Source organism: Pelodiscus sinensis, chromosome 18 (assembly GCF_052426305.1).
Source record: "Pelodiscus sinensis isolate ZL-2025 chromosome 18, ASM5242630v1, whole genome shotgun sequence".
Taxonomy (NCBI): domain Eukaryota; kingdom Metazoa; phylum Chordata; order Testudines; family Trionychidae; genus Pelodiscus; species Pelodiscus sinensis.
This window is the reverse complement of record NC_143069.1, coordinates 29,232,524-29,258,166: the sequence shown is the minus strand read 5'-3', so window position 1 is coordinate 29,258,166 and position 25,643 is coordinate 29,232,524. Positions and strand designations below refer to the sequence as shown.

At 55.2% G+C, this 25,643-nt stretch overlaps 1 protein-coding gene across 1 annotated transcript in view; it reads left to right on the top strand.

Annotated features, from left to right (window-relative positions):
- Positions 1–24,017, top strand: part of LOC142823756 (alpha-1B-glycoprotein-like) — a 415,238-nt gene extending 391,221 nt beyond the window's left edge. The window contains exons 10-14 of the mRNA XM_089770049.1: positions 17,558–17,793; positions 18,837–19,121; positions 20,996–21,305; positions 22,543–22,654; positions 23,044–24,017. Of these exons, the coding sequence (XP_089626175.1) occupies positions 17,558–17,793; positions 18,837–19,121; positions 20,996–21,305; positions 22,543–22,654; positions 23,044–23,100 (1,000 nt within the window). The 3' untranslated portion in view covers positions 23,101–24,017. The remainder of the gene's footprint in view (positions 1–17,557; positions 17,794–18,836; positions 19,122–20,995; positions 21,306–22,542; positions 22,655–23,043) is intronic.
- The last annotated feature ends 1,626 nt before the right edge of the window (positions 24,018–25,643 follow it).

Sequence of the window (25,643 nt, the reverse complement as noted above, 5' to 3'; positions counted from 1 at the left end):
TTTAAGGTGCTGCTAGACTATTTGTTGTTTTTGTTCATGTTCAAGCTCCGCTTTCTTCAATGCCTCCTACGCTCTACTGGCTGCTGCAGCATCTGTGGCTTTAGGCGGGGGCTGTACTCCTGCCTGCTGGTCACTGCTCATTAGCAGAGATCTCAGTTCTCAGTTTGTGGCTTTGTTTCTAAAAATGAGCCCTTTCTCTGAGCACAAATCTTCCAGGTCTTTTTTGCAAACACCCTCACACTGTAGCTCACTCATTGCAACTGCTCTTTAACCAGCCTAACCCTCAGTTCCAAGATTTAAATTTAGAATAGCGTGAGGTTCTGATCCAAAGCTTCATCGACTTGGTTCTGTGGATCCTGCCGACTATGCCACTGTAACATGACAGGTTCTGGGGAACCACTGAGCGGGTCAAATCAGGGCAAATTGCCTAGAGACAGGGCTACTTACAGTCCAAGCGGGGGGTCCTCCCCTGTAAGGCACCAAACCAGTCACACAGAGCACTTCTGTTTGCCACCCTGGCCAACAAGGAGTCACACAAGCAAATCCCGTTAGACACTCCAGCTTCTTTTGTGGTCCATTGTCAGCCAAGTGCTGCTATTCACTTAGGTATATCTACACTGCCACCCTAGTTTGAACTAGGGTGGCTAATGTAGGCATTCAAACTTGCAAATGAAGCCTGGGATTTAAATATCCTGGGCTTCATTTGCATGTTCCCGGGCACCGTCATTTTAAAATGCCTCGTAGCTCGAACTACCTGCCCGTGGCTACATGCGGCATGGACTAGTTAGTTTGAATTAAAGCTCCTAATTCAGACTACCTTTAAACCTCTTTGCAGGAGGAATAACGCTAGTTCGAATTAGGAGCTTTAATTCGAACTACCTAGTCCGTGCCACGTGTAACCGCAGGCAGGTAGGTTGAACTACGGAGCATTTAAAAATGACGGTGCCCGGGAACATGCAAATGAAGCCCAGGATATTTAAATCCCAGGCTTCATTTGCAAGTTTGAATGCCTACATTAGCCACCCTAGTTTGAACTAGGGTGGCAGTGTAGACATACCCTTGATTACCCACCCTTTCACAATAGTTGGGTGATGCCTGTTCAGATCCAGAGCCAGTACTTCTCACTGTAAATACACAAATCCTTCAGGCCTATGAATAGTATAAACAGAACCAGCAAAGCAAAAGCTTTCAATAGACACCTCACTGGGCCCACTTCGTAGAAATTTGGGGTGAACCCATGACAGTGGGTGCCACAATGTTCTGCGTGTTCACATCAAAGTCCCATAACGCCACAGCAGTAAAGAGATGACGGTTCAAGATACAATGAACCATCTGAAGAAATTTGCCTCTAAACCTGGGCTCTGCAGAGGCTGAAAGCCAGTACTCCCAGCCCCTTCCCTTGTGCGTGAGAATCTGCCCATCCCCATCTGACCCCCACCTCTCTCCCTCCCCATAAAAGCTCCCACCGCAGCCCCAGCTGCAGCACCTCCAACCCGAGCCCTGGTGTGTCCCACAGCCTCAGAGCCCATAGCATAGTCACTGCACCCCCATCCCTGGCGCTCAGACTCAGCACCATGTGGAACCCAGCACCATGTGGAACCCAGAGAACTTGCCGAGGGAGCACAAAGCGGTGGGGTCTGGCCAAGAGCCTGCTCCATCCTAATGCCCTCCCCCCCTGCTCCAGCCATGTCAGCTGTTGCCCATAAAATCAGTGGCCCCTAGCTGGGCAGGGACTGTCTCTGCGTCCTATGTCCATACAGCACGGAGCACACAGGGCAGCTGGCCCAGGACAGGGCTCCTGGTACTTATCACAAGTTCTCAGTGCTTGTGGCTCTGGTTTCCCTGGAGGGCAGGGGCTGTGTCTCACTGAGGGTCTGGCTGGGCCAATTCTCCACCTCCTGGGATCCCGAGAGATCTGATCAGGCCTGAATCCCCATGTCCCGTCCTCTCCTCAGAGAAGAGCCACCATTGCCAATTTGGGGGGCCCCTATTTAACTAACCACAGACACCAGGGTTCCAGCTTTCTCACCCCTCAAATGCTTAATAGACACTGGCTTGCAGGGGGAACCGACCTGACCCAAGGTATGTCTACACTACAGCGTTTTGTCGGAAAAACAGCCGTTGTTCCGTCAAAACCTGAGTTACGTCCCCACTGCAAGCGCATTCTTCCAAAAGGAAATCAAAGAACTGAGGGGGTTTTCCGACACTGGTAAACCTCTTTCCACAAGGAAGAAGCTTTTTTGGAAAGAACTCTTTCGCAAAAAGGCGTGTGTGGATGGGGAAGGGGGAGTTCTTTCAAAAGAAGAGGAAAGAGGAAAAAGAACAGGTGCCCTGGTGGCCACGCCGTCCACAGCAATCACAGCTTACATGCGAGAGAGCCTCCATTCAGTCTGGACACTATCTTTCAAAAAAGCAGATGGCGTTTTTGATGTGCTTTGGCAGTGTGGACGCTCTCTTTCGCAAGACTTTTTTTGGAAGATCTCTTCCGAAAAAAGATTCTTCTGAAAGAAGCCTGCAGTCTAGACATAGCCTCAGCCAGGAACGGTGCTGTCTCCAAGCCACCCGACAGCGCCAGGCCAGGTACTGGGGCTGGGGCAGGAAATCTCCATTGGACCCCCAGAAACAGGTTCAAGCAGTCCAAGAGCCTGCTTCCTGGGGGAGCCATGAACGGCTGCTGGGTGGGATGGAGCAGACCCCTATAGCGAATACTGTGTCTGGGCTGAGAACTGCCTGGACTCATTTCATATGTGGGTGGGGGGGATCCCTGGAAAGGTGCTAGATTGGTTTGGCTGAGGCCGGGCCTGGGAGAGCTTCCTCTCAGCACGCAGCCCTACCCTGGGCTGCTCCATAGGCCAGGATTCTAGGCTGCCCTCTGGCACCAGAAACCCATCCATGTGGGGCACAGCCCGGTGCATATTCCCCTGGGAGAACAGGGCACCCCTGCCCCGCCCCATCTCCCTGAGGCTCTGCCCTCATGCTGCCCCTTTCCCAAAGATCCTGCCCCTCACTACACATGCAGACCCCTGCGAAATAGAGACCCGCACAGCATTGATACAGATCTCTAAGGAAAGCCCTGACTTTGCCACTGGGGTCCGGTCTGGGATTGGGGGGAAAAGCATCCAGGAGACTCTCCTGCAGCCCCAGTATCTGTTCCATCCCTGGGGCTGGGCTGCGGGGCCAGGGCGCAGTGACTGTGCCAGGGTCTGTCTCACAGCCTGTCTCCTCCTGCCTTCACATCCCTGCTACCCCAAACCCTCCACTTCCCTGCGCCCCAGCGGGGGGATCACCCCGAGGGGAGCCGTGACTGTCTAGTGCCGGTGTGAGTGTTGGGGAGCCACGGTCCTGCTGACTAAAGCTGGAGACCCGGCTGCAGGCGCACGATGGATCCCACGGGGTACGTGGCTGAGTTTCCCATCCGCAGTGTGATCCCAAGAGATGCAGGAAGCTACAGCTGCCGATATCGCACCCCGTGGCACCCGCCCATCCGGTCATGTTACCTAATTTCACTAAAGACCAACCTAGGGTTACATTTCTATTGATTTATTCAATGCTGCTATAGGATCAAACGAAAAGGGAATTGACTTCTTCACATACACACACACATTTGTACACTCAGACACTCAGGGTATGTCTACACTACCACGCTAGTTCGAACTAGCGGGGTAATGTAGGCATACCGCACTTGCAAATGAAGCCTGGGATTTGAATTTCCCGGGCTTCATTTGCATAAGCGGGGCGCCACCATTTTTAAATCCTGGCTGGTTCGAACCCCGTGCCGCGCAGCTACACACGGCATGAACACGGCACGAATTTGCAATTGCGGTATGCCTACATTACCCTCCTATTTCGAAATAGGAGGGTAGTGTAGACATACCCTCAGACACTTATTCCTCATTTTTTGAGGAATACAGGATCTGTCAAAAAAGGGTTTATTTTTGACAGATCCGCATCTAGACTGCCAGGAGGTGGGGCGTTGAAAAAGCTCCATTTCGGAAAAAAGCAGCGGCCATGTTTATGTGAATGAAGCGCGGGATATTTAAATCCCGGCTTCATTAGCAATTTCGATGAGTTTAATTTGCATCCCTCTGTCAACAGTCTAGCCGTAGCCACGATGACAGAAAGTTACATGACTCACATCCACATTACACTGGATTGGGTGGAGGTTTTACACAACAGGTCGCAGCCCAGCCCCCCCGTGGAGCTGGTGGTGAGTGCGGCTCAGCATCCCCATCTCTAGCCCCACACCCGGCTGGACCCTCAGGATGCTCAGAGCCAGGCTCTGCCCTGGACCCAGAAGAGGGGGTGCCTGGCTGGGGAATGGAGATGGAATCACTGGGGCATTCCCCTGCTGGAGGGGGAAACAGCAGCTGCTGCTGGTTCAAAGCTAGGGCAGGGATTTCTGCCCCCGGGGGATCTGCAGTACAGGGGCCTTTCCCACGGGGATGCTACCTCGGCTGCTCCCACTCTGGGGACGCACAGAGGAGACAGGCCCTCGGCCTGCCCAGCCAGCATCAGCCCCAGCACTGAATTCACTCCTCACCAGCCTGGACAATTGAAGCTGTAACAAATGCTTGGTTATGGCGCAAGCACTGAATCACTGTTTCAGCTCCTTTTTCTCCCCGGGGCTGGGTGCTTGGTTCCATCCTCCCCTGTCTCAGCCGATGATTGTTTGAATCCTACAGAAGAAACCAACCCAGCTGGGACCCAGCTGCCAGATCCCCCCAGGACGGAGTCGCAGGAAGAAGGTGAGTGGGAGAAATGGGGCGATTCATCCCCCGGGCCCAGGGCTCTCTGCTCAGATGCCCATGAGGCCATTAGGACATTTGGAGGGGGACAGTCCCTGCACAGAACTGAGGGGCTCAGCTATTATGTCTAGCGGGGGATGGACAGACCCTGAGAACGCCCGGCCGGGAGGCAGTGGGGATGTGGGGCCCCAGGAGCACAGGGCAGTTGCCGGATAGGGGTTACATCTGGGGAGGGACACACAGATGGACTCAGACCATGTCTGCATGAGAACTGGGCCTGAAATCATAGAACCATAGAACATTAGAACTGGAAAGGACCTCAAGAGGTCATTGAGTCCAGTCCCCTGCCCAAGCATCGTCTAGATCATCTCTGACAGGGGTTTATCTAACCAACTCTTAAATATTTCCACTGATGGTGATTCCACAACCTCCCTGGGCAATTTATTCCAGTGTTTAACCACCCTGACACTTAGGAAGCTTTTCCTAATGTCCAACCTAAACCTCCCTTGCTGCAATTTAAGCCCATTGCTTCTTGGCCTATCACCAGAGGCCAAGGGAAACAATTTTCCTCCCTCCTCCTTGTAACACCCTTTTAGATACTTGGAAGCTGCTATCATGTGCCCCATCAGTCTTCTCTTTTCTAAACTAAACAAGCCCAGTTCTTTCAGTCTTCCCTTATAACACCGAATCCCCTGTGGTTCCCAACCCCCCTGGGGAGCTCAGAGTAAGTCTGGGCTGTGGGAATTAACACCCGGGTGTGACACAGCTCATGGGGCAGCCAAGCTCCCCTTAGCTCTGTGGGAACAGGGGCACTCCTCCCTCACAACAGGGACAAGGCGCCCAGACCTGGGTGCAGGGACTCCTGGGATGTGTGGCCCATGACTGGGGCAGGGACTGTCTCTGTGTCCTGTGTCCGTACAGCACCGAGCACGCAGGGCAGCTGGCCCAGGACAGGGCTCCTGGTGATTAACACAAGTCGTTAGTGATTGTGGTTACCAGTGAGCCAGGCAGAGGCTGTGTCTTGCTAACAGTCTCGCTGGGCCAATCCTCCTTGTCTTGGGACCCAGGGGTGCTGAATTGGCTTAGATCCTGTGTCCCATCCTCTCCCCAGCGTATATGTCCTGTATAACTAACCACAGACACTAGGGCTCCAGTTTCCTCACACCCTCCCCGCCCCTGAGTCCCAGACAGTCGCTGGTTCTGTTCCCGCAGAGGGATGGCTCCAGCTTCGACCCACCCAGGCAGCACAACGCCAAGCTCCAGGGCTGGGGATAGGAAGCCTGCATGGCAACCCCCAGAAACATGTTCATGCAACATGAGGGGCCAGCCCCAGGGGAGACACAAAGGGCTGCTGGGTGAGACGGGGCAGATCCCCACAGCAAATGTCCCATCAGGTCTGAGACCTGACTGTACCCCTGTATCCGCCTGGAAGAACAGAGGCAGGGACAGGGAGCTGTGGATAATGGTCCCGTGTGTCCCGTCTGTCTGCCTGAGTCTGCAGAGAGCCTGGGGGAATGGCTCAGAAGCTGGGCTCCCCCTTCAGAGGGGGGATGCCCTGCAGGGTATTAACCCTGGAACCTCCTGTCCTAGGTAGACATGGAATCAACACTTGAACCGACCGCCATTCACAGTGACACATAGTTGACTCTGGAACCTAATGATGGCTGCTGGGAAGGCAGAGCCGTTACATCTTCTGCTGCTGATCACTTAAGCAGGGCATGGTTCTCCGAGTAGTCTCAAAGCCCCTCCCAGCTAAAAGCCCCTCCCCCTGCCATCTACTCCTCCCCCCAGATAATTCCTACACAGAGGTGAGCTACAGCAGCTGGGGTATTCCCAGCAGAAGGGCAGAACCCAAGGGAATTGGGCTGTGGGATCTGGGCCCAGCCAGGATCAAAGAGCACATGGGGCTTGAGGTAGTTCCCCTCTGCCCAGGCCCCAGGACAGCCCCCTGCCATTGGCAGAGAACCCCTGCCCCCCGCCCCAACCACTGCTATCCACAATCCCCTCTGCTCCTGTCCCCTCTCCCCACCCCCATTGCGGTGGGTCTCTGCATCCTTGAGGAGGAGAGGCTGGGCAGCAGGGAACAAACCAGTTAGCTGCTCCTCCTGCTCAAGGCCTCCTCCTGCTTTCCAGGTGGATCGGGACTAAATCTGATTGGGCTGATCATCGCCGGGACAATCGCAGGGGCCGACGGCCTCCTCCTCCTCCTCCTCCTGGCCTTCCTCTGCCACAGATGCACCCGAGCCAGTGAGTGCCCCAGCGAGGGAAGGGTTAAAACCACGGCTAGGCAAGGCTGGGAAGGGGCAGGGCTTGGATGAGAGACAGGCCAGGAACCTCAGGGTGGGGCAGAGGGCTCCACAGGGGGGCGCTATCCCCTGGCTTCAGTGCTGGTCCCAGAGCCCCCTGGGCACTGCTAGGGGGTGCTGTGCTGCACAGTGTGGGGGAGGCTCTGTAGGGAGTGTGTGCAGTGTGTAGGGGGTGCTGTGCTGCACAGTGTGGGGGAGGCTCTGTAGGGAGTGTGTGCAGTGTGTAGGGGGCACTGTGCTGCACAGTGTGGGGGAGGCTCTGTAGGGAGTGTGTGCAGTGTGTAGGGGTTGCTGTGCTGCACAGTGTGGGGGAGGCTCTGTAGGGAGTGTGTGCAGTGTGTAGGGGCGCAGTGCTGCACAGTGTGGGGGAGGCTCTGTAGGGAGTGTGTGCAGTGTGTAAGGGGTGCTGTGCTGTACAGTGTGGGGGAGGCTCTGTAGGGAGTGTGTACAGTGTGTAAGGGGTGCTGTGCTGCACAGTGTGGGGGAGGCTCTGTAGGGAGTGTGTGCAGTGTGTAGGGGGTGCTGTGCTGCACAGTGTGGGGGAGGCTCTGAAGGGAGTGTGTGCAGTGTGTAGGGGGCGCTGTGCTGCACAGTGTGGGGGAGGCTCTGTAGGGAGTGTGTGCAGTGTGTAGGGAACGCTGTGCTGCACAGTGTGGGGGAGGCTCTGTAGGGAGTGTGTGCAGTGTGTAGGGGGTGCTGTGCTGCACAGTGTGGGGGGAGGCTCTGAAGGGAGTGTGTGCAGTGTGTAGGGAACGCTGTGCTGCACAGTGTGGGGGAGGGTCTGTAGGGAGTGTGTGCAGTGTGTAGGGGCGCAGTGCTGCACAGTGTGGGGGGAGGCTCTGTAGGGAGTGTGTGCAGTGTGTAGGGAGTGCTGTGCTGTACAGTGTGGGGGAGGCTCTGTAGGGAGTGTGTGCAGTGTGTAAGGGGTGCTGTGCTGCAGTGTGGGGGAGGCTCTGTAGGGAGTGTGTGCAGTGTGTAGGGGGTGCTGTGCTGTACAGTGTAGAGGAGGCTCTGTAGGGAGTGTGTGCAGTGTGTAGGGGGTGCTGTGCTGTACAGTGTGGGGGAGGCTCTGTAGGGAGTGTGTGCAGTGTGTAAGGGGTGCTGTGCTGCAGTGTGGGGGAGGCTCTGTAGGGAGTGTGTGCAGTGTGTAAGGGGTGCTGTGCTGCACAGTGTGGGGGAGGCTCTGAAGGGAGTGTGTGCAGTGTGTAGGGGGCGCTGTGCTGCACAGTGTAGAGGAGGCTCTGTAGGGAGTGTGTGCAGTGTGTAGGGGGTGCTGTGCTGCACAGTGTGGGGGAGGCTCTGAAGGGAGTGTGTGCAGTGTGTAGGGGGCGCTGTGCTGCACAGTGTGGGGGAGGCTCTGTAGGGAGTGTGTGCAGTGTGTAGGGGGTGCTGTGCTGTACAGTGTGGGGGAGGCTCTGTAGGGAGTGTGTGCAGTGTGTAAGGGGTGCTGTGCTGCAGTGTGGGGGAGGCTCTGTAGGGAGTGTGTGCAGTGTGTAAGGGGTGCTGTGCTGCAGTGTGGGGGAGGCTCTGTAGGGAGTGTGTGCAGTGTGTAAGGGGTGCTGTGCTGCAGTGTGGGGGAGGCTCTGTAGGGAGTGTGTGCAGTGTGTAAGGGGTGCTGTGCTGCAGTGTGGGGGAGGCTCTGTAGGGAGTGTGTGCAGTGTGTAGGGGGTGCTGTGCTGTACAGTGTAGAGGAGGCTCTGTAGGGAGTGTGTGCAGTGTGTAGGGAACGCTGTGCTGCACAGTGTGGGGGAGGCTCTGTAGGGAGTGTGTGCAGTGTGTAAGGGGTGCTGTGCTGCAGTGTGGGGGAGGCTCTGTAGGGAGTGTGTGCAGTGTGTAGGGGTTGCTGTGCTGCAGGGGGCAGGGCTCAGCCTGTCTCTGGGGTAACCAGGCTCAGCAGCTGGAGGGGTCGGGGCTCCCCTGTGAGAGCAGGGTGGGGGATTCCCATCCCAGTTGCTCTGTGGGGCGGAGGGGCAGGGCTGGCGCAGGGGGACCCAGGTTGACTTATGGACAATTCTGCTTCATTTCTGCAGGGAAGGGACCAGCAGCGAGACAGAGCAGGTGAGACCCCAGTTCTGCTCCCCTCCCCCAATCGACATTGCCTCAGGACTCCTGGGTTCTCTCCCTGGCTCTGGGGGGAGTGGGGACTAGTGGTTAGAGCCAGGGGGACCAGGACTCCTGCGCTTTGTTACTGTCTCTCTCTTTCTCTATCCTTGCAGGGAATCCGAGGAGGCAGCCACCGTGTGTAAGTTCAGCATGAGTGGGCAGCCATGGAGAGAGATAGGGAGCGGAGGGGAATTGTCCACTGCCAGAAACCTGGCCCTGGAAGAGGGGGGCATGTTAATGTGGGTGCAGGCCTGGCTGGCTCTGCACCTTTGGGGTTCCTTGCCCTGCTCTGGGCCTCAGTTTCCCCATGGGGCTAGTGAGCCTGAGGGGCAGGCAGACCAGTCTGCTGAGGGTTCACATGTGGGTTGGGAGGTTGGGCCAGGGCCCCTGATCTGGTCCCAGCCCTTCACCGGGAGGTGTCTCTGTACCACAGATGCCCTCCTGAGCAAAGGGAAGCAGCTGGGTGCGCTGGTAAGTGCCTCTCCTTCACTCCCCGACTCCCCCTTGCCCCGCTCCCTGCCCTGCCCACTCACATCAATGCACCATCCAGCTTCCCCCCATCTGGGCCCCCTAGCGCCATGTTCTGACACCAGCCCCCTTCCCAGGCTCCCACACACAGGGGCAGACACCAGAGCTGGGAAGCAGCACAGGGCCCCTTGGGTTGGCAGGGGAGTAGAGGGGGTGGGCAGTGCAGAATATAGAGAGTCAGAGCCTGGCCCTGCACCCCCCAAACTCACCCTGACCCCCCTCCCCAAACCTCCCGTCAAAACATTGTCTGAGCTTTGCGGGGGCCAGCGGAATTGCATGGGGGGCAGGTGCCAAGGAGGGAAAGGTGCTGGGGGCAGCACCGTGCAGGGTGGGGTTGCTTCCTGAGGGTGAAAGAGAAGCTTTCCACAGCGGCCTGCTGGCTGTGTGTGTGCTGGTGTGGGTGCACATGAACACACACATACACACAGTGACTCTCTCCCCTCCCAGCCCCAGGAGCCTGACCCCAGTGCCGAGGAACTCACCTACACCGAGCTGGACCACCAAGCACTGCAGGCCAAGCAGGGCAGCCCAGCCCCTGACCCCGAGCCCGTCCTGTACGTCGCCGTCAGCAGGAACCAGGGGCTACAGGCAGAGCCCCAGAGTGCAGGGGGTGCCCCTCACCCATCCCCATAGCCTGAACCCAGGGGAGAATCACAGAAGTGAAGGGGCAGGGAGTGTCGACCACCAGAGGGTGACACGGTGATTCCTCCTCCCAGAGAATGGGCTCCGTGTATAGCCTCCCCGTAAGCCCCCTGCAGCAACATTGTTCTGCTGCATCTTTTATGGCCACTTCGGTCCCGTCTTTCATACTTAATAAAACCATTTTTGTGTATTACTCCCCAGTGTAAATAATTGCTACCGGGGGGCAGACAGCTGTGCAGCTCTCTCTTTCAGGGCAAGACGGACTTATCTGGAAGTCTGCACTCACTGGCGCTGTGCACCTGGGGGCTGTGGAAAGTCCCTGTGATGGAGCCTTCCCTGAGCTGATCTGATCTTGGTGTTTGTGTTACTCTGCTGTGGGCTGTGATCCCAAACCTGGGCCAAGGCTGGAAGAGACCAGAGGATCTGGCCCAGCAGGCCAGGGTGATGGGGTGTCCCACAAGGCAGGTAGCCACAAGTGACAATCTCAGGGAGATCTCTGTGTCTGAACCCATCACAAAGGTCTCCCGGGAGAGGTTGTGATTTGCTGATCATGATTATCCCATCCGTGTGCGTGTCTCATTCCTGTAGCTGCAGTTAGGAATATTCACCCTGCATCTGTATTTCACGTTGGCTGCTTTGGGTGATGCCCAAACACTTCAGGGGGCTATGATGGAAAAGCCAGGCAGGGCTGCTGGCCGACCAGCGAGGACATAGGGCAGTGAAAGGGCTTGGCCTTTCCATACGGATACTGAATCATGGACACAGGGATACTACAGAGTCAGATGACCTGGTCATCTGATCCTAATCACCACCTGACTCTACTGAAATTTCCCCAGCAGGAATCAAAGGAAGGATTCCCACGTCCTGACATTCTGTATAAGGCAGGGCAGGAAAACTATGTTTGTCCTCAGACTTCCTCTCCCCACCCCAACCCAAGGGGGATACAAGAAAATGCCTGAATGCAAAATGTCTGTAAGGGTATGTCTACACTACAAAGTTAATTCGAACTAACAGACGTTAGTTCGAATTAACTTTGATAGGCACTACACATGCAAACCGGTAGTTTGAACTTAATTCGAACTAGGTAAACCTGATTCCACGAGGACTAACACCTAGTTCGAATTAAGTAGTTTGAATTAAGGGCTGTGTGACCACTTAATTCAAACTAGTGGGAGGCCAGCCCTCCCCAGCTTTCCCTGGTGGCCACTCTGGGCACCACCAGGGAACATCTTCTGCCCCCCTCCCGGCCCCGGAGCTCTTAAAGGGGCACGGGCTGGCTACGGTGCCCGTGCCAGATGCAAGCCTGCCGGCACCCAGCCAGCAGACCCTGAACCTGGCATGGCTCGAGCCAGTCACCCACTGCCACCCAGCCCTCCGCCTCTTCCCGGGACTAGGCTGGCAGCTCCCGGGAGCCTGCCCAGGTCCGCAAGAGGCAGGCGCCCGCCTGGTCTAGTGTAGACATCATGGACCTCATCCACGACCTCTGCACTAGGCACAGGAAAGTGGCCGTCTAGGGCAGGATAGCTGCCAGCCTGGCCACCCAGGAGCAGGTTTGCATGAAAATCAAGGTGGTCCACTGAGACCCCCGACCCTGAGCCCTGAGCTTAGAATGGCCGTACTGGGTCAGACCAAAGGTCCATCTAGCCCAGTAGCCTGTCTGCCGACAGCAGCCAACACTAGGTACCCTGGAGGGGATGGACCGAAGACAATGACCAAGCCATTTGTCTCGTGCCATCCATCTCCAGCCTTCCACAAACAGAGGCCATGGACACCATTTCTACCCCCTGGCTAATAGCACTCCATGGACCCAAGCTCCATGACTTTATCTCACTTCTCTTTAAACTCTGTTCTAGTTCTAGCCTTCACAGCCTCCTGCAGCAAGGAGTTCCACAGGTTGACTATTTGCTTTGTGAAGAAGAACTTTCTGTTATTAGTTAGAAGCCTGCTACCCATTCATTTCATTTGGTGTCCTCTAATCCTTCTATTATGGGAACTAATGAAAAACTTTTCTTTATGCACCCTCTCCACACCACTCATGCTTTTATAAACCTCTATCATATCCCTCCTCAGTCTCCTCTGTTAGTTCGAATTAACTTTGTAGTGTAGACATACCCTAAGGCAGGTGAATTCTTGGGGCAGGAGCAACTCCCTTAACCTGGACCTTCCCAGATATGTTCTCAGTGTCTGTATCATTCATTAGCTGGTTTATTTAATTCTCATACAGAGGGCGCATCTAGATTACAGTGAGCCCTCGCTACTTCGCGGTTCGACCATCGCGGATTCACGACTTCGCGGACTTTTTTCATTACATTATGTATATACGTGAATCCGCGATGGTCGAACCGCGAAGTAGCGAGGGCTCGCTGTATACATGTTAAATATACATGTCCCTACTTCGCGGATTTTCAACTATCGCGGTCGGGTTTGGAACCTATCTACCGCGATAAACGAGGGTTCACTGTATGTTTAAATTTCAAAACAGGATTGCTTTTTCAAAAGTGGGTCTTTCGAAAGTGAAAGCTATCTGGATGTGTTTTTTTCAGGGGGGGGGGGACTCTTTTTCAAAAAACCGCTCTTCCTAAAAAAAGGAAATTTACGCTTTTTTTTTCTTTTTGAAAAAGAGGGTTTTTTCCAAAAAAACCACGTCCAAACTGCTTTCACTTTTGAAAAAGCAATCAGAAGCAGATATGCAAATACCCGCCAAATTTGCATATCCTCTTTCAAAATTTAAACGTAGTCTAGACATGCCCTGAGAAAAGACCCTTAGAACCAGGCATTACAGTGTAAAGTCACAATCACCACTCAGCTCAGGAGCAGCAAATCCAGGTGATCCCAATCGCACTTGCTCCTTGCATGTTGCCAGAGTTCATATCACACCTGGGCAGGTTTGCAGGCTACGGGGGCGGGGAGATAGAGTCCAACCCTCCAGAACCAAGAAATGCCTAGTTATGGTTTTCTCTGCTTAACACGGCCCTTAATTCTGCACCCTCATTCACATGAATGACGACACCATCCTTTTATAGCATGATCATATATTCATTTCGCTAATGTGAGTCACCAGTAGCTTGAACCCAGAATGTAAAAAAGGGTGGGGAGGGGAATCTTTATGGAGATAGCAGTCAGTCAAAGACTGAACACCAGATCCCGTAGTCTCCTGTTTCCCAGCCCAGTGCACCTTGCCTCAGACTAAAGGGCACATCTGTTGGGTCAAGAATTTCTCCCAAATGGTAAGAGCTAGGACCACCAAGTTCAGCAGGCAGCTTCCTCTGATAGCTGGGGTGTGTCCTCATAGCCATGCTCTGCTCCCCACCAGGACATTAGAGGGGGAGGGGTGCAGGGTCTGTCCCCATCTTGCTGAGCTGTGCCAGGATCAGGGGCTCTGGGAGGATGGGACCAGCCCCGACACTGAACATGGTCCCAAGCTGGAGAAACAGTGACACGCTGTGACCCGCAAGACACACACATTATCCTGTGCTCAGATATTCCCTCTCAGGCCCATGTCCCACACCCAGGGATCGGGGGGGGGGGGGCCATTTGCACAGCACCTGCACCTGCCCCATGAACCTGACCTGCCTCCCTCTGTTAGCAGTCAATTTGGAATGTTAATTTGGAATAGATATATCATTGTGTGGCATATTTATGCCTATATGTTGTTGATCTTGATGTTAAAACAGTGATTTCATGTAAAACAAAATGGAGTCGGTCCCTTTTGACACCCTGGGTTCTATCTTGGGCTTTGCCCTCTCGCTCTGGAACATTCCAAGGCTGTTGGGGAACCGGTTCCGACCAGATTTTCCCGCCTTGGCGAGAGTTCCGCGCCCCTCAGGTTTCCCACCAAAAAGCCCATTTAAGCCCGTGAGCGACGCCAGACTCAGCTGTCAGCCCCAGAGGCAGCAAGAGTGCGGGTCCCTCTGAAACTCCTCCCCAACAGCACCTGTGAGGGGAAAGGAACAGACACCCCACCCTTCCCCATCAGCTCATCTAGCTCCCTGAACTGTCTGCAGCTCTCTTCTCTCTCTGAATAACATTGAGGGACTCCTCAGCTGTCCTCCCCAAAGGGGCTGTGGACCCCCCAGTTTGAAGGTCCTGAGCACCATTCAAGCCACAGTCACCATCAGTCAGTAGATCAGATCTTTGTATCGGGGTCTCTTTACCTTGACTTACCTGACAGGGCCAGGGTTTGCCCAGCTTGGTCTGGGCTTCAAGCCCACTGAATAGCTCTCAGTATCAGTGTTTTCTTTGTTGTTTGACTGGCTTGTACGTTACCGCTCTACTCCAAATCCCTGATTTTGTATCATTCCCTATCCTGGTTCACACAGCCACCTCTGTCTTTGGAGAAAGGAAGGGAAGGGCATCGGAAAACACTGGGGCAAACTGCAGGGGATAGACCTGGATCAGAGGAGCGGGCCTGTGCTCTTCAGCACAGAAACATCTGCCAGACACCTCCCATCTGTTCACCTGATTCATCTTTGTCAATTCTCTGTGCTCACACCTCCCCCATAGCACATTGGTTTTGGGATTAGGGCCAGAGTGGCCCAGAGGAGAGCCAGGCCTGTGTCACATCTCTCTCTAGGGGCCTGGCACTTCAGGGGGCACAGTCTTTATGGAGGCATGTGGGAGGGATGCCCCAGGCCCCACAATCCCTTAGTGACAGCCCTAGGGCACTGCCTCTATAGAGATATTAGTAAGTCCCTCAATCTCTCCCAGCGAGTGACCCGTTGGGGGCATGGGGTGGAATTTCTCTTGCTCCCGTTTTCTTTAGAACATGGTTTATTTAATTCACAGACAGTGAAAAGACCCTTAGAACAGTGTAAAGCCGCCATCACCTCTTAGCTATGGCACAGGGCGCAGCAAAACAAGGTGTTCCCCATCACACCTGCTCCTCACACAGTGCCAGGGTTTGTGTCAACCGTGGGCAGCTTTGCAGGCAGAGGAGCGCAGCTGCCTAGTCAAAGCTCCCAAACCAGTAAATTCCACAGTGACTGTTTCCCAAACACCCTTAATTCTGCCCCTTATTCAAATATATTATGCTGCCATACTTTATTGCACGATCACGTATTAATTCCACCTACCTGGGTCACTGTGACAGGGCCTCTGCCCCACACTGGTCCTAACAGTGGTTAAAGCCAGCCCCAGGAGAGGGCTGGGAATGTGGAGCAGGTAGCTGTGGCATATAGAGGAGAGGAGGAGAAAACACACACTCTTGCTCCTGCTGTAGAGCAGGAGGGATCTGGCTGCCAGGGAAGCTACAGAGGGCACCTGAGACAGAACAGGGCTGGGGAAGGGCAGGCAGAGCTGGGGAGCTCTGGCTAGGCAAACTGCCAGGCTGAGGGAACTATCAAGGTCTGAGGGAACTAGGGGGGCAGCCAGGGCAGAAGGCAGCAAGTCCCCACCCCCTTGCCAATGGTGAGTGGCCATGTCAGGCTGCAGTTTGCCCAAGGCAGGGGCTGGAGGTCGACTGGCAGTGCCTCACTGAGGCCAGGTGGGCATAGGGGCTGGGGTTCCCCGGGAGGTGAGGACCCCAGAGTGCAGTGCGCTGCGGCAGGGTAGTACTGGGAGGAAAGGGCACCGGGGGCAGGAAGGGACACGGGGCCGGGATCAGTGCAGGAGGCAGGTAACTGAGAGTGAGGCATTGGCCAGCAGAAGGTGCTCGGAGACTGATTCCCCCACCAGCAGGAAGGCGCCTCGGCAGCGAGTCTCAACCCATGAGAGTCACCAGCCACGTTTCATCCCAGACAGCGAGATAAGCTGAGGGGGAAGGGGATCTGCAGGGAACTAGTGGTGAGCTGGAGATTGAAGACCAGCCTGTGACCTCCTGGCCCAGTGCACCTCCCCCAGGCCTGCAGGGCTCTTGGGGAACGATGTATCCCCACTCCCCCATGAGACACAGACAAGGTGTGAGTGCAAAATGCTGACAGTCCCAGGGTTTCCTGGGTTTTGCAGGAACTTCTGCTTACTGTGACCACACCAGATTTCATCTGCAATGTAGAGACAAAGCATGTTGTGTCCAGGAAGAGAGGCCACACTGTCAACTTCCTGTAGCCAGAGCGACCAGACGAGTACTTATTTGGGGCTGGGTATGGCGGCATTGGTGGCAGCACCAAGGGGCCCCTCACTGTCCATCATGGCATCTGCTCCCACCGTCCTCTTCCTCGGTGAGTATCAGAGACAGCCAGAGTGTGCGCCCATGGGGGATTTGTGGGTGTGTCTGAGACCAGGGCATGTGCCCATTAGAGGGAGGGGCACTGAGACCAAGCTGTGTGCCCATGAGGGATTTGTGGGTTTGTCTGAGACCAGGGCATGTGCCCACTGGAAGGATGCTGAGACCAGGACATGTGCCCATGGGGGGCTGGGAGACCAGGGTGTGTGCCTATGAGGGAAGGGAATCGTGGAGGTTCAAAGGGGAAAACTGACTCTTGCTCTGAGCCTGGTCACTAAGGATCTGTCTCCTCTCCAGGCTGCTGGCTGGCCGGGCACAGTGGGGTGTGGGGAGGTGAGTATCTGCCTGTGGGAGGACAGTGAGATCAAGGATGGGAAAGGACAGTTGGGGGAGGGGAAAAGAGGAACCGAACCCAGAAGCGTCCCCTAAAACTCAAGCCAATCTCCCACTGTGAGCTCAGACCTCTCCTCCTCCTCTGCTGACCTCCCCCCACCCCATTCCATGCAATCTGTCTCCTGGGGGCTGAGGAAGATTCCTGCCCCCCCGTGTCCTGCCCCCAGGCCTGTGCGGGGTGGGGGTCCTGGATTTGTTTCAGCTCACACTGATGCTAACAGGGCCTATCCATGGACTCTGGCTTCCCTCAGTGTAGCCCAGGGGTGGGCAATAGGCGGCTAGCGGCCAGATCCAGCCCACGGCTGCCTCACTAATGTAACCGCAATGTTCACTGTCAGTGCAGCTGTGCGGAAGAAATCCCCCAGATCTGCCCCGAACAGCTCTCTGCCCCACACGCTGAACCCCCCACTGTCCAAGGCCTGGGAAAGGGGGTCTCGCATGACTCCTGATGCCCAGACTCTATTTCCAACCCCAGACTACACTTCCAACCTGATGCCCAGACTTTATTTCATAGGTAAGGTACCGGCAGGTCATGGGGAGGCCGAATGGGGATTGGCTGAGTCGGCGGAGGGAGATGGAGGATGTTGTGTCTCCCTGTTTAATTCCTGTCTCTTGTTAAAAGCAGGGTACGAATTCCCCAAACCCGTCATCTGGGTGAGCCCCAGCAGGGTGGTGGGAACCGGGGAAAATGTCACCATCCACTGTGAGGGTCAGTACCCAGGCATGGAGTTCATTCTGCATAAATCTGGGCACCAGAACCTGCAACAGCAGGTGGTGCCGGCCGGGACCATGGCTGAGTTTCCCCTCCGGAGCGTGAGCCAGGGAGATGCCGGGAGCTACACTTGCAAATATCACCGCACAATGGAGCCAAGTCGCTGGTCACATCCCAGTGACAACTTGGAGCTGGTGGTAGCAGGTGAGGGGCCTGGCTCCGCATCTCTGTGCCCAGTCTCATGCCCAGCTGGACCCTCGGGGTATCTTAGTGTTCAGACAGGCTCTGTCTTGAGCCCAGTAGAGGGGATACCCTGCTAGGGGATGGGGACAGAGCAAGGGAAAGCAGCAGCTGCTGGAGATGCAGGGCAGAGGGAAGGGGAGCCCCACACCACGGGGGCCTTTCCCAGGTAGCAGATAAAGTGTGCAGAACACCGGAGTCCAGGCCCCCATCCTCCCTGCCCTGGTCCCCTATGCCCCAGTCCCCTCCCAGCACCAAGGATGGGATTTGCCAGGATTCAGCTAACAGGAAACTAAACATGCTAGCCCCACCCCTTCCCCAAGACCCTGCCGCCACTCACTTCTAGGGCACAGAGTGGAGCCAGAATGGGCAGGAAGCCTGCCTTACCCTCCTCCCCTTGCACAGCTGACCCTTTTCGACAGGGCATTCCGGTCAAAATTCAGACATCCGGCAACCCCAGTTGTCCTCAGAAATTAGAAGTGGTCGCCCTCAGTCCCTGTTTTAACCACTAGCCTCCACTGCCCTCCCAAAAGGTGCTGTGGACGCCACAGTTTGAAGGTCCTGAGCACTTTTCAAGCCACAATCACCATCAGCCACTAGATCAGATCTTTGTATTGAGGTCTCTTTACCTTGACATACCTGACAGGGCCAGGGTTTGCCCAGCTGGGTCTGGGCTTCAAGCCCACTGAATAGCTCACAGTGTCAATGTTTTCCTTGTTGTTTGACTGTTTCACAAGGAGAAGCCAGGAAGTGAAAGGGCCCAGGAGATGGGGCTGCCCTGTCACCTGGTAGGGAGCAGAGCTCTGGGCCCCAGAGCTGGGTTGCACCGTGTCTCAGGCTGTTAGCTCAGGGCTTAAGGGAAACTCTGGGCCCCTGTGGAAAGGTGTCCAGGAGCCTGTGTTCAGGAGTCTATCCCCAGGGCCCCCAGTCTGACCCACTGCTGAGGCCAGGCCCTAGGGCTGAGTGACTAGGCCTGTGTCTTACAGCCTGTCTGCTTCCTACTGCAGAGCCCAGCGAACCCAAACCCAGCATCTCCCTGAACCGCAGCGAGGGGGTCACTCTGAGGGACACCGTGACCATCTGGTGTCAGGGTCAGCGCTGGGGCAGGCGCTTCGTGCTGAAGACAGAGGGAGGCCATTTTCTGTATGCAGATCCAGATGGATTTGAGGCTGAGTTTCTCCTTAGCAACCTGAGCCGGGAGCAGGGCGGGAGCTACAGCTGCTTCTATCGCAGCAGATCGGAGCCGTTCACTGTGTCGTACCCCAGTGACCCTGTAGAGCTGGTGCTGAGAGGTGAGGGGCCCAGCTCAGCCTCCCTGCTCCCAGCCACACAGGCCAGGAGGTTCAGACCCAAAGGAATGCTTAGAGCCAGGGTCTGCTCTGGGCCCAGGTGAAGGGAAACCTGTCCAGAGGGCAGAGAAAATCACTGGGGGGGTTGCAGCCAGGAGGAGGGGTGTGTGGAGCAAATTCTGTCCTGGGATCTGAACTGAGTCACAATTTAATCCATGATCCCATCCCCTGGGTTCTCCAGCCCCTGCCCCAGGCAGTGCCCTGGCCGGAAGTTAATGAGGAAGGGGCTGCAGAAGCAGTGACTTGGTGGATACAGCTCTGGGCTGAGCTACATTAACACTGGATTCCTTGTGCTCTGGGAGCAAGTACAGCCCTGTTGTTCCCAGTGCTGCATATACACATAGTTGACCCCTCCACCACAGAGCTCACTAAGGAAAGTGAATCTGTCTGTGCCTCAGTTTCCCCCATTTAGAAGGGGATAATGACTCCCTCCCCCATCTCCTAGAGAGATGGGAGGGTGACTCACTTCCTGTGTGGGGCTCCATGTCTGTGGGACTGGGACCCAGCTTGCAAGGTGGGATTCTGGGTCAGGAGGACTCTGGGATCTGGGAGAGAATCTCTGCCCAGGAGCACCTGGATCTGGCTGGGGCTGGCCAGAGAGCTGTGCTCCCTCTAACATCTTCTATTATTGGGCAAGCTGAATTTTCTTATGTGCACCTCAATATTGAGGTAGTGTGTCGATGAACACCACCAATACAACCAAACACTCATTATGGAGAGATACCGTATATACATCTATTTAAGCAGTTCATGTGTATAGAATAAAATATATTGAAACACGACACCTGCTGCTGTGAGGTATCCTTAGTGAATACAAAGGTGCTGTACAAAAGGTAGAGAATGAGCCTTCTTCCACTGGAGGAAGAGCAGAAGCCCCAAAACAAAGGAACACCGCTTCAGGGTTTATAGATATTTGCATGTGTCAAAGAGCTTGCAAATCCTACAAAACAACTAGCATAACACTTAGTATTTGCTACGTCTCACTCTTAAAAGCCAGAACTCTACCACATAGCAACGGTCTGGCCTTAATGCAATACAATTTACAATATATTAATTAGTAACCCAGGAGTTTAAAAAATCTTTAAGATCAGCGTTTAGATATCTGTAGCACTCCAAAAAATTCTGCCGAAAGAATTAAAAACCATCGAATAGTCCTGCAGCTACAGACTAACAGGGGTATCCCTCTGAAACTGTTAAAAGAGGCTTTTCTTTCTTATCTTAAGCCATTAGCTCCTATCCACAAACATTATTTGAAATATAATCATGCAAATGTCCTCCTAGCACGGGCACACACCAGGCTTCCCCCCCAACCAGCCTAACAGAGAGGACTGCAGTGAGTCAGCCACCCCAAACAAACTGCCCCTGCCTCCACCTCACTGCACAGATGCCAACACTCAATCACTCCTCCTTTCTCCCCATAGGCAGTCAGCCACTTAGCCTCCCCCTTCTCAGCGCAGGAGGATTGAAGACGATGCTGAGTTTCTGCCTTTGCCTGCCTCTCTCTTTTCCAGCATTAGGGACTTTCCCTGAGCCAATTAACTAATTACTCCCTCCCTTCCTCCTCCCAGCCACTCATTCCCTGCTTATCTCGGCTGACTGTCTCCATTTCAAGCATGCCGCAGGGTTTAGCTGCTCTTTAGGGAGGCCCAGTCCCTGCCGATCAGCTGTGCTCCCTGCTTGCATAGGGAGCTTTGAACCTCTACACAGGACACAGAGCGTAGCTGCATGGTTGGGCATCTTAGTGGGAACTTTGCCAGGGAGGATGGACCTGGGTGGCTACTGGGGTCTGGCTTTCACTACCTGTCTCCTATACACAGATCCCAGCCTGCCCAGACCCTCCATCTCTTTGAGACCCACTTGGGTCACCACCCCAGGGGAAGACATCACCATCTGGTGCCAGGGGCCAGGCCGGGACATGAGATTCTTCCTGCACCCGCCTGGAAACCTGGAACAGCAGCGCCCCAGGGACCCTGCTGAGGACGGGGCTGAGTTCCACATCCACCCTGTGGGCCAGCAGCATGGAGGGAGCTACAGCTGCAGCTACCGGCCCCGCTCAGAGCCCTTTGTCTCCTCGCAGCTCAGTGACCCTGTGGAGCTGGTGGTAGTAGGTGAGGGCCCTGCTCGGCATCCCCACACCCAGTCCCATGCCCAGCCAAATCTTCAGGGAGGTTTTGCACCAAATAAGAGCCAGGCTCTGCCCTGAGCCCTACACAAGCAGGGCTCCCCTTCACATGAGAGCTGTGCACAGTGTGTTAACCCTGGAACCTAGCTACCCAGATAATCAGGGAGTTAACGCTTGAGCCCAGCCATTCAGAGGGACACAGCGTTTACCCTGGAACCTAATGATGGGGTTGTGAAGACAAGAGAGGGGACACGCAGCCGGGGAGCAGAGAATGGAGGAGCTGCAGCCACTGGAGATTTGAGTTTCGGGAATGGGAGACCCTGTTGTCAGAGGGAGCTGTAGAGCAAAGGCCTTTCCTGGCCAACTTGGGGGGTGCACAGAGGGCCAGGCATATGGGCTGTGCAGCCAGCCCCTCCCCACATCGCCTCAAACTCTGGCTCATCCCCACCCAGCGCCTGCAAACCCAGGGCTCTGTGTGGGACTCTTCCCATGGACAAGTGTCGGGGGGGGGGGGGATTTGAGAGACACCAACCCAGCCTACAGCCCCTTCCCACTCAGGGTCTGCATCTCACGGCCTGTCTCATTCTGCTCCCAGAGCCCACTCTGCCCTGGCCCGCCATCTCTGTCAGCCCCAGTAAGGGCGTCTGCCCAGAGGCACCTGCCACCATCTGCTGCCGGGCTGGGTCCCAGAACTCCACCTTCCTTCCCTACAAAGATCGGGGCTACTGGGGTGCATGGCCCCTTTGGGGCACGTGACTGAGTTCCCCGTGGCCAGCACCACATTGGAAGATGCAGGGAGCTACAGCTGCTCCTATCGCACCTCATGGGAGCTAGTCACCCTGTCCCACCCCAGCGACCCCGCACGGCTGGTGGTGAGAGGTGAGGGTCCCAGATCAGCATCTCCCGGTCACTCTGTGCCAGCCCCAGGCCTGGACAGTGAGGGGAAAGGAGGGGACCCCTCAGCCAATGAAATGGGCTGGCTCTGTCCCAGGAATCCCCCAGATGGAGCCACAAAGGGCGGGGGTTGGATGGGGAGAGAGGTTGGAGTCACTGGGGGTATGTGGGGCCAGGCACCATTGGGGGGGGGCTCCCTGCAGTGGGAAGGACTGGGGTTCACACTGGGACACACAGAGGCAGATGTGGGGGATGGGGATAGGGAGCTATCACAGCTTCCTGTCCTAGGGGGCAGGAGGGGCCCAGTGGGTCTGACAGCACCTGCCCCCTTCCCCTTCTGTCACCCACAGATTACACACGGCACAACATCATCCGTCTGGCCCTGGCTGCCGGGGTGCTGCTGGGCCTGGCCCTGATCCTGGCTGAGGCTGCCCACGGCTGGAGGAGAGGCACACACTGGGTGAGGCAACTCCCCCTTTTTGTCCATCCCCCAACTCTCCAGGGCTGAAATCCTCCCTCCAGAGCTTTGCCAGGGCAGAGGCAGGTGAAGCAACTGGGTACCTGCCGCCCCCTCCCCCCCCCCCACACACAATGGTGCTTTGATGCAAGTCAGCATGACACCAATCCTGGCCCTTTCCCCACTCTGAGCGCCCAGTGGGGTCTGGCTGGAGGAGGGAGTGACCCCTCAAACACTTGGTCCCTTCTGTGTCACTAGCTCTCCCCCACCCCAGGTACTTCTCCTCCCTCCCCATCATCCTCTCAGCTCTCATCCCACATTGGGGGCTGGGCCCGGGGTGACACAGGATCCTCTCACCTGCTGTATCTCAGATTATTCAAATCATTCCCCAGAAGCCTGGATCCCGCTGTGCAGAGAAGGGGATGAATCCTGTGCAGTGTTTGTTATAGGTGTTCTGTGTGATTCGATGTTCCACCCCGCACGGCACTTCTAGTGCTGGGATAAGAATAGAAGTATGATGGGGTAATGAGACCTAACCAACGACTGGCATATAAGTTCTGTGTGATTCTACCCTGCACGTCCCCCTCACTTCTCGTTTGCATCACCAAGCAAGTTGTGCTTCTTGTCTGCATTGCCAATGAACTGATGTAAAGGTCTTTTGTCATTTCTTTAGTAACTGTGCACAGTGGTCCCTCTAATTTATCCATCCAATGATGGAATAAATGTTGTTATGTGCACTGAGGCATGGGCAATTGTACACCACCACCAGAAATAAAACTGTGTGCCAGCTGTGGGAGGCTGTGGGCGCTCTGCCAATTAGCTGGGCGGCCCCTGGATTTCTCCTGGGCTGCGCTTCCAGGTAATACTTACTATGTAATCCGGTGTCTGAAATGCTCCGTAAGATTGTGCAGTGGGAAAGCATCATGCATGTCCACACGGCCAAGCAGACGTGAGAGACTTGGAATGGAGCAAAGAACGTCCAGCGTTCCTGATGAATTAACAGACTGGATCAGCCTTGGAGACAATGTGAGGCTGGGAACAAGAACTAATGAGGGGAAGCCCCATCAAAGGACAACTACAGGAAAATGCCAAGATTAGGCTCATGGACAGCAGCACGACAGTGCAAAACCCATCAACTCACATGGGATCGCACAAGTACAGAAATGGGCTGCGTTTGCCGGGGGACTCTGGGTTCAATCCTCCAAGACCTCGGAGCATCGAATCATGAGCAGCAGGGCCCAGCTCCTCCCTCATGTTCAATCAAACTGAGCACAAGATTGACCTGAGCCAGGACAGCCTGGTATGTGTGTTTTGTGAATGCATATGCTGCTTCTCATGTTGTTTTCAATAAACACACTATGTTGCTTTTTTCTCTGAAAAAAATCCTATGTGCTACTTATAACATCTTATAATCTAGCCTAGTGTTCTGCCTTCTAACAGTGGCCAATGACAGGTGCTCCAGAGGGAGTGAACAGAACAGGGAATCTTCAAGTGATCCTTCCCCTGTCGCTCATTCCCAGCTTCAGGCAAACAGAGGCGAGGTATACCATTCCTACCCTTCCTGGCTGCTACGTATTGATGGGCCTATCCTCCTTGAATTTAGCTCTTTTTTGAACCCTGTTAAAGTCCTGGCCTTCACAACATCCCCTGGCAAGGAGTTCCACTGGTTGACACTGTGTAGTGTGAAGAAATATTGCCTTGTGTTGGTTTCATGCCTGGTGCCTATTATGGGGTCTGGTTTGTGGTTCTGTGTTTATTACAAATCTGGAGATGAACAGGATGCAAAATAACACAAACAGTCCCCGCCACATCTTGGCACTGAGCCCCCCTCAAACCCTCCATTTGTCTCCCCCTGTGTGAGATGTTGTCAGATGCAGGGGGCGTTATGGGGAAACCATAAGCTACGCCTGTTTTCGGGGGTGGGGAGCAATCATTGTGTCAGTCCCTGGGGGCCATGCTCCCTGCTCCGTTGCTCCAATGACTCCCCCAGTTCAGGCTATGGGGGTAGAAGAGGGGTGCTGATGGCTGTGTACAGGACAGGCTCGGGGGCAGGGGCCGGGCTCCCCTGTTTGGTCTGCAGCACCTGGCGGTCCAGCTCAGCATAGATGAGTCCCTCGGTACTAGGGCTGGACTCTTGGGGCAGCAAGGAGAAAGAATCAGCATGTGTGTGCGTCTCTCTCACATGCACACACGCAGGCACATGCGCTCACTCACTCTGGGCCTCCAGCCCCCTCCTCTTCCTATCTGATACCAGGAGGGGGGATTCCCAGTGCTGGTACGGACGCAGGAGCCCAGGCAGGGCTGGGGGCTGGTGTCAATATGGCTCTAATGCAGGGGTGGGCAAAAGGGCCTCCCGGATGCTCCTCTGCCCCCAGGCCAGTTAGGGCCTGTGGGTGGGGCAGTGAATGAAACCTCCTCCCACCCTGCCAGGAGCATGTGGCACTTTGAAGCACCGTGTGCTACTCGCAGGGTGGAGGGAGAGCAGAGGAGGTTTTGCGCACTCTCCTACCCTGGCCCTATTTAGCATAGGGGCATGGGAGTGCAGGAAGTCTCCTCCCACGGCAGGGGCATGGGCACCTAGGAAGAACATGGGGAGGGCAAAAGGACTCCCTCACCCCCAGATCAATCATTGTCTGAGGGTGGGGAACTGGAAGTATCTTGGCCCCGCCCTTTCTGCTTGATGTCCCACCCCTTCCTGTGTGGCCCAGGGCCACTTCTAACATTTTTGAAGTGGCCCCTGTGTCATGTTATTGAATTTTTAAGGCGATTGCTGCACCTGGGTGGGGGAAGGGCTGTTTGCCCCAAAAGTCAGTTCAAAGTGAGCCATGTGAGGTGTCAAATGAAAGCTTATGTTCTACTGATTCTGCGTATGCTTTTCATGCGCTTGTATGATATCTGCATGTGGAGTTATAAAAATGTACTCTGTGCTTATGCTGGAAAATTCTCTGTCTGAGACAGAGCAAGGGGCAAAGACTGTTCAGCCAGTGGCTAT